Source organism: Oryctolagus cuniculus, chromosome 11 (assembly GCF_964237555.1).
Source record: "Oryctolagus cuniculus chromosome 11, mOryCun1.1, whole genome shotgun sequence".
Taxonomy (NCBI): Eukaryota; Metazoa; Chordata; class Mammalia; order Lagomorpha; family Leporidae; genus Oryctolagus; species Oryctolagus cuniculus.
In genome coordinates this window covers 11,003,228-11,016,199 of record NC_091442.1, presented here as the reverse complement: position 1 = coordinate 11,016,199, position 12,972 = coordinate 11,003,228, and the positions used below count along the sequence as shown (strand labels likewise).

The 12,972-nt window shown below is 59.8% G+C and overlaps 1 protein-coding gene across 3 annotated transcripts in view; it reads right to left on the bottom strand.

Annotated features, from left to right (window-relative positions):
* Positions 1 to 12,972, bottom strand: part of PTGIS (prostaglandin I2 synthase) — a 44,408-nt gene that overhangs the window by 13,771 nt on the left and 17,665 nt on the right. For all 3 annotated transcript variants that reach the window (XM_051844936.2, XM_070051711.1, XM_051844937.2), the window contains exons 6-7: positions 8,168 to 8,349; positions 440 to 599 (exon numbers count right to left, since the gene is read on the bottom strand). In XM_051844936.2, coding sequence (XP_051700896.2) covers positions 440 to 599; positions 8,168 to 8,349 — 342 coding nt within the window. The remainder of the gene's footprint in view (positions 1 to 439; positions 600 to 8,167; positions 8,350 to 12,972) is intronic.

The following is a 12,972-nucleotide window of genomic DNA, read 5'->3' as shown; positions in this document are numbered from 1 at the left end:
GCTCCGGGCAGCGGAGATGGGCGTGGAGTTGCCAGGTCTGAGAAGAGGGGAAGCTCAGGGGAACCGATGAACCCTGGAGGACAGGCATCCATGGTGGGGAGGCTGTGGGGAGCCCCTGATGGCCCAGTCCCGGAGCTGTGTTGGGGGGTCGGGGAACAGATGGACCCCGGAGGACGGGCACCCAGGGTGGGGAGGCTGTGGGGAGCCCCTGATGGCCCAGTCCCGGAGCTGTGTTGGGGGGTCGGGGAACGGATGGACCCTGGAGGACGGGCACCCAGGGTGGGGAGGCTGTGGGGAGCCCCTGATGGCCCAGTCCCAGAGCTGTGTCGGGGTGTCGGGGAACCGATGGACCCTGGAGGACGGGCACCCAGGGTGGGGAGGCTGTGGGGAGCCCCTGAAGGCCCGGTCCCGGAGCCGTGTCGGGGGTCGGCCGTCTCACCCAGCACAGGTGTGTCGTCTAGAACCTTCTGCGGCAGGGCAGCCGTCCGCGAGACCGGCTGCTCCAGGCCGCGCTCCAGCTCCCCGCGGACAGCAGCCAGGGCCTCGGGACCCTTGAGAAGGAAGAGCAGCAGCCAGAAGGCAGCGGGGCCCATGTTCCCCTGCAACGAGAAGGAGCCGTTACGCCATCGGGAGGGCACAGCGGACGGCTCTGAGCCACGGACATGCCCTGGCCCAGGCCCAGGGCTCGGCGCGCCTGGCTCCCAACCCCGCCAACACAGCCTCGGGACATGGCCCAGATCTGCTCTGTGGCACCCCTGGCCTAGGCCAGTGATGGGAACAGCCGTGTCAATTAAGGACAGGGCTAAGCTCTGGGCAAGGTGCGTCTATCACGTGACTTCTCAGTTCTTCCCGTTAAACAGGCAGAGTGTCTGTCCTCGGCCCTTGAATTTGGGTTCAACTGTGGGCTGCCTTTGGCAGACAGGGTCGAGAGAACAGAGGTTGGGAAGTGAGCCCCTAGGAGACCTTACGTGTTTCCACCTGCCCTGGGGGGTACAGGGGTGCCCAAGAAGGGGGCAAGAGACTCAGGGAGCACAGCTGAGCAGCCCCAGCCCTGTGGGTGAAACCAGGGCTGACTGGTGTGTGCTGTGGAGTTTTGGGGAGCGTCTGCCACGCAACAGTAGCTAACTGATACAGCGTCTGCAGCTCTGCTTCCAAAACCACGCCCAACGCAGGTCGGGATGCAAGACTTCCTTCCAGCTTCCCAGGATGCAACGCTCTCCGCCATGAGGAACGCAGTGCGGGTGACTGCTGTGTACGGCAAGGCAAAGCAACAGTAGTCGCTGATGCCGTGAACGCAGCTCATTTCTTGGACAGGATTCCTCCAAGCTTCCCGGCAGGTGAGTGGTTAGAAAGTCCCTGCGGCTTCTTCCTCTGGGGCTGGGTCCTGGCGGAGCCTCCCCACCCGCCTTGCAGCCCAGCTGCCCGGCACCCATCAGAGCGCACGTGGTTTGGAATGGTGACTAGCCTCGCTGCGGGAGCAGGCTTTTGTCTACCAGAAGCGAGTGTCCCGTCCGGCATGAGAGCGGAGCCTGGCATTGTCGCTAAATGTGTTCACGCAGCCATTCCGCCGCTGACCTAACTGCACGTGGGCGGAAGGGCACAGCTGCCCGTGTTGTCCCTGCAGGGCTGGGGTGACAGCCAGCGTCCACGGCCATCGACAGGAGATCAGTGAGATCAGAGCTCATGGGAGGATGACCCAGGGCCAGCTAAAGTAGCAGCTCTTGTGTCCTGGGAGGGGACTGTCGCCCAGACGCGGCCGGCAAGCGGCAGGACGGGGGCTCAGCGGGCTGCTGCTGGGCTTCATGTACACAGGAGGGAGGACCCGGCCGAGTTCTAGGCTCCCGGCTCCTGGCTTCGGCCTGGCTCAGCCCTGGCTGTTGTGAGCATTCGGGGAGTGAACCAGCAGGTGGAAGATCTGTCTTTCAAATAAAGTGAAAACAAATGAACGAGCATTAAAGAGGAGTGCGTATGAGGATGCACTGAGCACCTCGGCCAGGGCCCAGGAGATGCTGACCGCGGCTGCCTCTGGGCCAGGAGCTGGGAGGACGAAAGAGAAAAGGATCTGGAAACTGACTTTCGTGCCCACAGATACATTTTGTTCTTTCATTAAAAAAAGTTATTTATTTATTATTTATTTATTTATTTATTTGAAAGTCAGAGTCAGAGAGAGAGAGAGCAAGAAACAGATAGTCCGTCGTCTGGTTCACTACCCAAATGGCCACAATGACTGGAGTTGGCCAGACCAAAGCCAGGAGCTCCATCCAGGGCTCCCACGTGGGTGCAGGGGCCCGAGGACGTGGGCCATCTCCTGCTGCTTTCCCAGGCCACAGCAGGGAGCTGGATCAGAAGCGGAGCAGCCGGGACACGAACCAGCACTCACTGCAGGCAGTGGCTTTACTGGCTACACCAAGACGCCGACCCCCACACTCCTCTGCCAGGAACGGGGGAAGAGGCTCCCTGACACGTGTCCCTTTAGGGAAGGGCAGGCCTCCCAACAGCCCGGGACGTGGGCCCAGAGAGCCCTAGGCTGAAACCAAGCAGAGCTGGGTTCAAATCCCGGTTCCCCACTTCCTGTGGCTCTGGAACAGTCATTCCCCACCGAGTCTCTGAGCCCTCAGGAAAATGAAGACAGCATCAGTGGCCACCGGGCCTGGACACGAGTGACCCACACTCACAGGACACAGAGGAGGCGCTCCAAGGCGGTCCCCTCCCCCACTGGGCCCTCTCTGGGGGTCCCTCCAGCACTCAGGCCCCTGGACAGCAAGGTTGCATGCTGTCACTCAAAGCTACAGGGGAATGAGGGTGAGGAATACTTCAGCTTGGGGCAGCTCTGCACCAAGGCCGTTTCCCCTCTGCCTGGAGGGTCAGAAGGGCGCCCCCGAGCAGCAGCGGGACCCTCAGACACTCGGTTATCTCTGCAGGAGAAAGCTGTGGCTACGGCTGTGGCCGAGACAGCCTTCCGTCTGACTGCACTGACGGCCGTGTGAACGCACGACCTCCGCCAATCCTGACTCTGCCGCCCTAGAGGCTGAGCTTCCTGCTGTGGGCCTTGGCTCAGTCTATCCTGGAAGACACCGGTCACCTGACATCAGCCCCCTACAGCAGCCTAAATCCATGACCCCAGCCGTCCTCTGTTCTGCCTTTTCTATGAGTGGCCACGCTGACCTCCAGGGGGCGCTTGACACATGCCAGGCTTGGTGACCCAGGGGCACCACCACAGGGTCAGTCAGTGGGGGTGGGGGGCAGCTGCTGCCCTCCCCTGCCCAGCACTCACTCCCTGGCCCGCATGTGACAGCAGCCACTCGCCGGGAAGCACAGGAGCCACCTCCCTTCCTAAGTCCACGTGCATGGCCTGGAGCACACCTTCCCTCCGGACTTCGAGTGCGCGCACGGCACTGTGGAAGGGCGCTGCGGGGTCCACTGTGGGGCAAGCCCTCCTCCACCGGGCGGGCTAAGGGCCTGAGCAGCTGGGGCAGCCTCTGTGGACGAGGAGGAACCACAGGAGACCACAGATCGCTCTGCTTTTGTTAGTTTAAAAACTGCTCAGGGAATAAAGAAACCCTGATTATAAGGACGGGGTATGGATACAGGCTCCTCAATCAAAGCAAATGCAGATGAGGGGGGCGGGGGCAAGCCTTTTACTCTCCTTCCAGCGGCGCTGTGAGCCGAAAGCTGTTTTTTTGTTTTTGTTTTTGTTTTTTGACAGGCAGAGTGGACACTGAGAGAGAGAGAGAGACAGAGAGAAAGGTCTTCCCTCTGCCGTTGGTTCACCCTCAAATGGCCGCCACGGCTGGCACGCTGTGGCCGGCGCACCGCGCTGATCTGATGGCAGGAGCCAGGTGCTTCTCCTGGTCTCCCATGGGGTGCAGGGCCCAAGCACCTGGGCCATCCTCCACTGCACTCCCGGGCCACAGCAGAGAGCTGGCCTGGAAGAGGAGCAGCCGGGACAGAATCCGGAGCCCCGACTGGGACTAGAACCCGGTGTGCCGGCACCGCAAGGCAGAGGATTAGCCTAGTGAGCCACAGCGCCAGCCCGAAAGCTGTTTTAAAACACAAAGTCTGTTTAAAACAAACAGCTCACGTGCGAGGTGGCATCCCGGGCTGGATTGGTGGGGAAACTGAGTGCAGTGGTGACTCAGCGAACGGTGACGCACCAGCACTAATCTCAGCTCTGGTAACTGCACGGTGGTGACGTCCCATGAGGGAGAGCTGGCTGCGCTGCCTGCACTGTCCTTGTCACTCTTCTAGAACCGAAGATGATTTTGAAATAAAATGTTTCGGGAAAGGAAAAAAAAAAAAGGCTCAGCCAGTGCAACGCATCCTTCTCACACCCACTTTATCGACAGTGCTACCGAGGCCCAGGGAAGGGACTGCTCCAGGCCGCCGGGCAGCGGCAGAGCTGGGATCCCATCCCCCTGGCCTGACGCTCCCGCCCCCGGCGCTGGGCCTGGTTCAGCTGAGCTGTGGGCAGACGCAGGGGCTCCTGCAGCTCCCCCGGCCCCCACCCAGGCCCACTCAGGACTTCCCCAGGCCGTGAGGACGTGATCCACACTGAAGGCCAAAGCAGATGGGAGGGAAGGGGATGACAGGTGACCGCAGGGCCCAGGGAGCCACCAGTCGATGACAGCCGATGGCACTGGTGCTGGCACAGCCGGCTCAGCAGGCCGCCTGCCGCCTGGCAGCCCAGGGCTACAGGGAAGCCCGTCCTCGGTGGGCCTTCATCCACGGCCCCTCTGCCCCTCAGCCCACCTCCCCGCCTCTGCCCCCTCCCGGACCTCAGCTCTCGCCCGCAGGGTCCTCCTGCACTGGCTGTGCCCCCCATCATCTCCGTCCGTCCTCAGAGGCACTGTGTGCAAGGTGCTCTGTGGGATGCTCAGCCCGGGGCAGCTTTAGGAATTGTCCCTGGCATCACCTCCGATCCGGCAGCAGCCACCCTAGGAGCAGCCGCTGGCACACGCTGCCCTCCTGCCCCTGGAGACGTTCTCTGCACCCAGCCTCCTGGCTGCCCCCCCTCCCCGCCTGCCCCGCCAGCTCCCCCACATCGCCACGGGGGGCCCTGGGGCTTGCTCTCCTTCTCCGCCCCGCCCTGTCATCCTCCGGCCCAGGGGCTCCAGTGGTGGTCTCTCCACTGGCAAGTCCCAAAGCTCCGTCCCAGCCTGGCCCCAACCCTGACAGCCTTCTCCAAGGACCCCTCCAGGCCGGCCCCTTCCACCTCCTCCCCTCCCCTGACCACTCCGCCCTTCCTGTTGCTCGGGCCGAGGCCTGGAGCCCTCCTCGTGGGCAGCCTCTCTTAGGAGCCCGCCAACGGCAAACGCTGGCAGTTCTACCCTGAAATAAGCCGAGTCCAAATACGCGCCCTGCACTCTGCCTGCTCCCTGGCCGGCACCCTCCCCTCCTGCCTGGGTGTGCAGGGGCCGCCTCCACGTTCTCCCCACTCCCCGCCCCGCACTGCAGCCTACAGCCCGGCACTGACTTGTTCCCAGAACTGGCCCTCGGAAGAGTGAGACAGGCCGTGTGTTTCCTCTGCTCAGAGCCCACAGAGGCCACCAGCCTCGCCCAGAGTGGAAGCCAGAGCCCCCTCCCCTCCACCGTGGCTGGCCTAAAGGGCCTGCATGGCCTGGACCTGCTACATTCCCCTCGCCCCCACCTCAGGACCACTGCACCTGCTACGTGCCCCACCCCCTCTTCCTCTGAGTCTCTGTCCAGTGAGGCCTTCCTGGCCTCCACGATGTCCCACGGCCCCTCCTCCCTGCCCTCTGCTAGTCCTCCGCCCTGCCCCCAAGAGCTGTCGGATGCGTCCTTGTGTATCGTGTCTTCTCCCAGCAGAAAGCCAACTCCCTAGGGCCAGAGGCTTCTGTCCTGCTCACTGCAATGTCCCCAGCCTCTAGAACATAGCCAGGCACACAGTAGGGCCTCGTAAATGTTTGTGGACCACATCTACTGGGCAGCGTCGTGGCCGGGCACAGGTCCAGGCTGTGCGTGCCTCGCTCCCTTTCATCCTTGCCAGCGTGCTGTCAGGAAGCTGGGCCATGTCCATTTTACAGAGGGGTAAATGGAGGCACTGCTGGCTTAGGGCAGTGACCTGCCAGGAGGGGGCAAAGTCAGGACTCAAAGGCAGACAGGTAGGGCACAGGGTCTGCCCGAGACCCCTGCGCACAAGGGACCCACCCTGCTCCCCGGACCTGACTCTCAGGGGCTTTCTACCCACCTGAATTTTGGATGCTGCCAGCGAGACAACCACAGAGGACATCCAGTCCCAACCCCTGTCCACCTCCTGGTCCTGCCACAGGCCATTCCCGCCTCTTCCTGCCACTCAACCTTCCGGGCTGGCACCTGACTCTACCGACAGAGGTCACTTCCACAGCGGGCTCTGGGGACACTCTGGAGCTTGGAGTCATCCCCACCCCTACCCCTACATACGTCATCAGGCGCTGGGGGACCCAAGGCCAGTGAGATATGGCCCCACCCCTCACTGCCTCCACCTGCAGGGTCAGCTACCAGCTCTGAGGGAAACTGAAGTGGGCTGCCCGTCATGGCCGGGGCCCGGCCAGCCTGTGCAGCCCCAGGGCCCTGGCCAGCAAGAGGGGCTCAGGGCCCGGGGGCGGGGGATCCAGGCCTGGGGAGGCTGCCCCCTCCTCTCACTCCAGTAGCCGCTCCTTCTACAAACCCATCATTCTTGCCACCCCAAAGTTTCCAAAATCTTCCTGCTCCCTCACGCCCTCCATGGCCACCCCCGATCCTGGACCCCATGTCCTCACCAGTGCCCCTGCTTCTGCCCTGGCCCTCCTCTGCTCAGAACTTGCCCCGGGCTCCTGCCTCCCCCAGAGGAAACCGCAGGTCCTCCGTGATGGGAACCCTGTCTAGACACTCGCTCAGCTTCAGTCACACTCCCACCTGGCACGCTCCGTCCACCCCCTGGCCTTGGCTCTGTCCCCACATCTCCCCCAGGTCCCCAGGTCCAGCTCAGAGAGGCCTCCTGGCGCCTGGCTAGAGCTGACCCCCAGGGTCTCTCTGCTCGCAGCCCCGTTTTCTGTCCTGCACATCAGCACCTCCAACCCCTCCTGTCTGCTCCTCTCCAGGCTGCCCTGATTCCATGGCTGAAGCGTGAGGCCAAGGCCAAGTCCTCAGCGGAACTTTGCAGCGATTCCTGAGCCACAGTCTGTGCATCTCAAAGCGTCCAGGTCGGAAAAGATAATGGGGGGAGGGGGCGGCACCGTGGCGCAGCAGGTTAACGCCCTGGCCTGAAGCGCCAGCAACCCATATGGGCGCCAGTTCGAGACCCAGCTGCTCCACTTCTGATCCAGCTCTCTGCTGTGGTCTGGGAAAGCAGTAGAGGATGGCCCAAGTCCTTGGGCCCCTGCACCAGTGTGGGAGACCTGGAAGAAGCTCCAGGCTCCTGGCTTCGGATTGGTGCAGCTCCAGCCATTGCGGTCAACTGGGGAGTGAACCAGTGAATGGAAGACCTCTCTCTCTCTCTCTCTCTCTCTCTCTCTGCCTCTCCTCTGTCTGTGTAACTCCTTCAAAAAAAAAAAAAAAAAGACAATGACAGGCACAGACTGTGCCAGCTTGAAGCGAGCGGAAGAGGCGGAATGAGTAGATGCAACACGTGACCCTGGGCACTTCGCTGAGCCCAGATGGGCCATAAGAGGACGTTACTGGGACAAATGGCAAAGTGGAGTGAAGGCTGTGAATGTGGGTTAATTATCTTGATATTGATTCTTGCCCTGTGGTCGCGTAAGGGGACGTTCTCGCTCCTGGGAGATGCCCACGGAAGAGACGGAACATAAAGAGCCGGGAAGCCTGCTACGGATCCCTGGTGATTCCACAAAACAGCGACCGCAGGAGGCAGGGAGAAGCTAACGGCAGCAAGCGTTTACGACCCCAGGCCCCGGGGGAGCCGAGAGTGGACTTCAACACTGACGTTATTCCAAATGGAAAACAAAGCCCATTGAACAAATGATTGTGTTCCTGGGATAGATGGCGCTGGGGTGGGGTGCACACAGCCATCTCACCTCCCCATCAGCACGTACACACATACGTGCCAGCCACGGGCACACCTGCCCGTGTACACATGCCTGCTCACACATGTGCCTGATGGCACACGCATGCCTACACATGTACAAGCACACACCATGCCCACACACACCCACTGCACACCCGTGCCCACCTGCGTGGCCCAGAGCTGCAGCACCAGGGCCCGAGCCTGCATCTCCTCTGACACGCCCATCTCCTGCAGGTGCAGCAGGTAGCTCTCCAGCCAGCTGCTCCGGTGGGCTCGGGTGGCGAGCCTGGTGGGGGACAGCAGCTTCCACAGGCGACTTTTGACGCTGCACGCGAGGTCCTTATCCCCTGCAGAGACAAAGTTTCAGATCCAACCCCAGCCTGCAGCCACCTAACCCTGACCTTGAAGTCAGGGGTGCTTTGGCTGTCACTCCACGAGAGTGCCAGCCTCTGTGGCCCAGAGGCCATGGTTCCAGGCCCCGCTGGCTGGGAACTCCAACAGTGAGCCCTTTAGATGCAAACCTACTTACTATGTCCCACCCAGCAGAAAGGAGCTGGGGCCCTGGCCCCTGATGGCAGGCACCTTGTCTGTTTTGTTGACCTCTCTGTCCCCAGTTCTGGGCCCATAACAGGCGCTCAACAAATATGCATCTGATGACTGTGGTTTCTTAACGTAGCAGAGAAAGAAACAATGAACGCAGGCAACACCCCCCTTCCAGGTGTGACCCCAGATCAGACTGAGAGACGCCTCAGGCAGCCCTAACCGGGGGCAGGCGTTTGGCATGGGGGTTAAGATGACCCCTGGGAAGCCGGCATCCACACAGGAGTGCCTGGGCTCCAGCCGTGTTGTGCTTGATTCCAGCTTCCTGCTGAGACGCACCCTGGAAGGCAGCAGGTGACGGCCCACGGGGCAGGGGCAGCCCGGCGCAGCCCGTCATTGCGGACACTTGGGGACTGAACCAGAGGATGCTCTCTCTCTCTCTGAGTCAGTTTACAATGAGCACCTGCAGGTGCAGCAAGGTGGAAGCCGCCTCAGCTGGCGCAGTTCTGGGCGCCTGCAGGTGTCAGGAGGTGAGGAGGCGGAGCACAGCCCCAGGCATCCCCGGAGGTCTGACCTCACACTGCAACCGTGAGCACTGCTGTACACACAGCTTCTCGGGACGACTAACACGACGCAGGACCACTTGTCACTTCAGCTCTGTGTACAGGAGGCGACCAGGAGAGGGGAGCAGACCCCTCCCCACCACACTGCACGGGCTTGGCTGAGCCCGGCCCATCGCTGGCCCCCAGCCTCCCCTCCGTCAGACAGGGTCTAGGTTTGAGGACTCCCAGTTCTTCCTTGGAAATCGCTTTAGACCCCCTGTAGACGTGGGTCTTTAAAGTCATGTGCTGGGGCGGCACCTGGTCCAGCAGTTAAGACACAGCCCACATTGGAGTGCCTGGGTTCAAGGCCCAGATCTATGCTCGATTCAGCTCCCTGCCCCTCACCCTGGGCGGCTCTGCTCTCGATTCAGCTCCCTGCCCTGCACCCTGGGCGGCTCTGCCCTCGATTCAGCTCCCTGTCCTGCACCCTGGGAGGCTCTGCTCTCGATTCAGCTCCCTGTCCTGCACCCTGGGAGGCTCTGCGATGGATTCAGCTCCCTGTCCTGCACCCTGGGAGGCTCTGCGATGGATTCAGCTCCCTGTCCTGCACCCTGGGCGGCTCTGCTCTCGATTCAGCTCCCTGCCGTGCACCCTGGGAGGCTCTGCGATAGATTCAGCTCCCTGTCCTGCACCCTGGGCGGCTCTGCGCTCCATTCAGCTCCCTGTCCTGCACCCTGGGAGGCTCTGCCCTCGATTCAGCTCCCTGCCCCTCACTCTGAGAGGCTCTGCGATTGATTCAGCTCCCTGCCCTGCACCCTGGGAGGCTCTGCCCTCGATTCAGCTCCCTGTCCTGCACCCTGGGCGGCTCTGCGCTCCATTCAGCTCCCTGTCCTGCACCCTGGGAGGCTCTGCTCTCGATTCAGCTCCCTGCCCTGCACCCTGGGAGGCTCTGCCCTCGATTCAGCTCCCTGTCCTGCACCCTGGGAGGCTCTGCCCTCGATTCAGCTCCCTGCCCTGCACCCTGGGAGGCTCTGCCCTCCATTCAGCTCCCTGTCCTGCACCCTGGGCGGCTCTGCGCTCCATTCAGCTTCCTGCCCTGCACCCTGGGAGGCAGCAGGCGAGGGCTCAAGTAGCTGAGTCCCTGCCTCCCAGGTAAGATACCAGATTGAGTTCCAGGCTCCCGGCTTTGCCTGGCCCCGCCCTGACTGTTGTGGGCATTTGAGAAGTGAACCAGCAGCCAGGAGCCAGGGAAGCTTTCTCTGTCTCGTATGTCTTTGTTCCTTTGCCTTTCAAATAACTTGAATAAATAAAAATTTAAAGACATACAATCTTGTGCTTTACCTTTTTAAATAAGATTGACCTTTTCCCAAAAATTTGTATTTATTTATTTTTGCTTTTGTTTGAAAGACAGAGATAGGTGGAGAGAGATCTTCTATCTACTGGTTATTCCTCAAATGCTCAAACAACCAGGGTTGGGCCAGGCTGAAGCCAGGAGCCTGGAACTCAACCTGGGTCTCCCAGTGGTGGCAGGGACCCAGGGACCGGTGCCATCATTTGCTTCCTCCACGGCTGCGCGTTAGCAGGAAGCTGGAATCAGCAGCGGAGCTGAGACTCAAACTCTGATACAGCAAGCAGGTGGCCCAAGTGACAGCTGCCACACTCGACATCTGCTCTGTTTCATCTTCAAAATGCAGCAGTCTTGCATCAGATCCCAATATAAGAACGCCTCTTCAGGGCCGGCGCTGTGGTGCAGTGGGTTAAAGCCCTGGCCTGCAGTGTTGGCATCCCATATGGGTGCCGGTTCTAGTCCCGGCTGCTCCACTTCCGATCCCACTTTCTGCTATGGCCTGGGAAAGCAGTAGAAGATGGCCCAAGTCCTTGGGCCCCTGAATCCACATGGGAGACCTGGAAGAAGCTTCTGGCTCCTGGCTTCAGATGGGCGCAGCTCTGGCTGTTGTGGCCATCTAGGGAGTGAACCAGCAGAAGGAAGACCTCTCTCTCCCCACCCCCTTTGTAACTCTTTCAAATAAATCTTAAAAAAAAAAAAAAATGCCTCTTCCTCAAAACAACATTCAAATGAGACGCCCAGAAAGCGGCACCACGCCTACCGTGGGGCGGGGCTCTGGTTAACTGCCCCCCACCCTGCTCCCCGCTTTCTGAGAAGTGCCAGGCTCAATGGTCTAAGGCTCACAGAGGGCCCATTCTCTTTAAAATATATTTATGGTTTCTAAAACGGAGGAGGAATCAACAGCGCGTGTACACGGTCAATAAGGAAAAGAAGCTGTAAGAGTTCCAATGTAAAACATCGTCAAAAGTAGGCTTCTCTCCACCCCACCCCAACCTTCCACCCCCACAGTGTAATACCACGTGGCCGGCGGGGTTAGACACAGTCTGCACCTTGCTCTCGTCCCAGCGCGGATGTCGTCCCATCCAGCACATTCCATTCTGTTTCTAGCCACATAGTTTGCCTTTATATGGATGCACAATGCGTCTGCTAATCCCTCCTGGTGGCCATTTAAGTCTTTTCTCGCTCTGCTTTTACCAGCGAGACACGGAGTACCTCTGTGTACCTGCTCACACGAGCCGGCTAACAGCCTGGGAATGCAAGGGTGCGATCTGAGGAACGTGTGTTCTCCATTTCATTAGGTTCTGCCGGATTCCACTTCCACAGAGGCAGCCCAGCTTACACCCTCAACGTGGCCAACATGGTCGCCAGGCTGCCGACCCCAAGAAACTAAAACACTGTCCCTCGACATCGCCACCTGCTGCCCATACTGGGAAACACAGGCATCCTATACCTGCGGGAGGAGGAGGGAGTGGGGGAAGTGAGGGGGCTTCCAGGAGGATGGAGGCTCCCCTGGGGCATCTGAACCAGAAGAGGCTAACAGAGAAACCCGATCTTCCAGAGAAGCAGTCAGTGCTGGGACACGGCAGGTGTGTTACATGCACAGGACTTTCCAAAGTTTCCTGTTTGGCCGGCTCTGCCACCTGCCAGTTGTGTCTATGACAAATGGCCTCACTTCTCTGAGTCTCGGTTTACTTATCAGCAAAATGGGCACAAACCAACCTTCCAGCAAGGAGGGCAGGACTCCTTGCGATACTGCGTTGTCTCTAGAAGGATGACAGGGACAGGGACAGACAGCTCACAAGGAGGAAATGCAACCAGCTCCTGAAAGCAGGGGCGGTTCCATTACTGCAGTCGGCGAGAGCCGTGGGAAGCTGGAGGCCCTCTGCTTCCCGCCGGGTTGGCAAGGATTTAGAGGCTGGGGAGTGTGTGTTGACGAGGTTGCACTAACAGTAAGTCTCCAGCCTCTGCCCAACAGATGGGCAAGCAAACGGAAAGACGGGTACCATCTGGTGCGGCACGCAGGCTGCTCTGGTTTGGGGAGGCGTAGGGATCACTCAGGGGCAAAGGCCTTTGACCCTCTCTCTTCCAGGGAACTGTCAGAGAGAAATAAACTCAGCAGGTGGCAGAAGAGATACAAGTACAATGCAATAATATAACAGCAACAGAAAAGGGCAAAGAAGCAATGGAACAGGATGGCTTACTAAACACCAGCAACCCCTCACAAGGGCTGGGAAGGTAGCTACATTGTTACATTAATTACAGTCCCTCCTACTTTGTGGCCTCTTTAATTGCTTGAGTTCCTTTTATTATTGATTTTCTGGAGGTTGCCAGGTACAGTGTCTGATCATCTGCAAACAGGGATGGTTTTATTTCTTTACCCATTCTTATCTCTGTAATTGATTTCTCTTGTCTAATTGCACAGGCTAATATCCCTAAAAGCTTTTTATTAACCAAGGAGAGCGTACAGCTATGTGGTGAGGTTAAAAAAAAAATATATGCTGCTCACGTGTCTGCACGCGTGCGCGCGCACACACACGGTT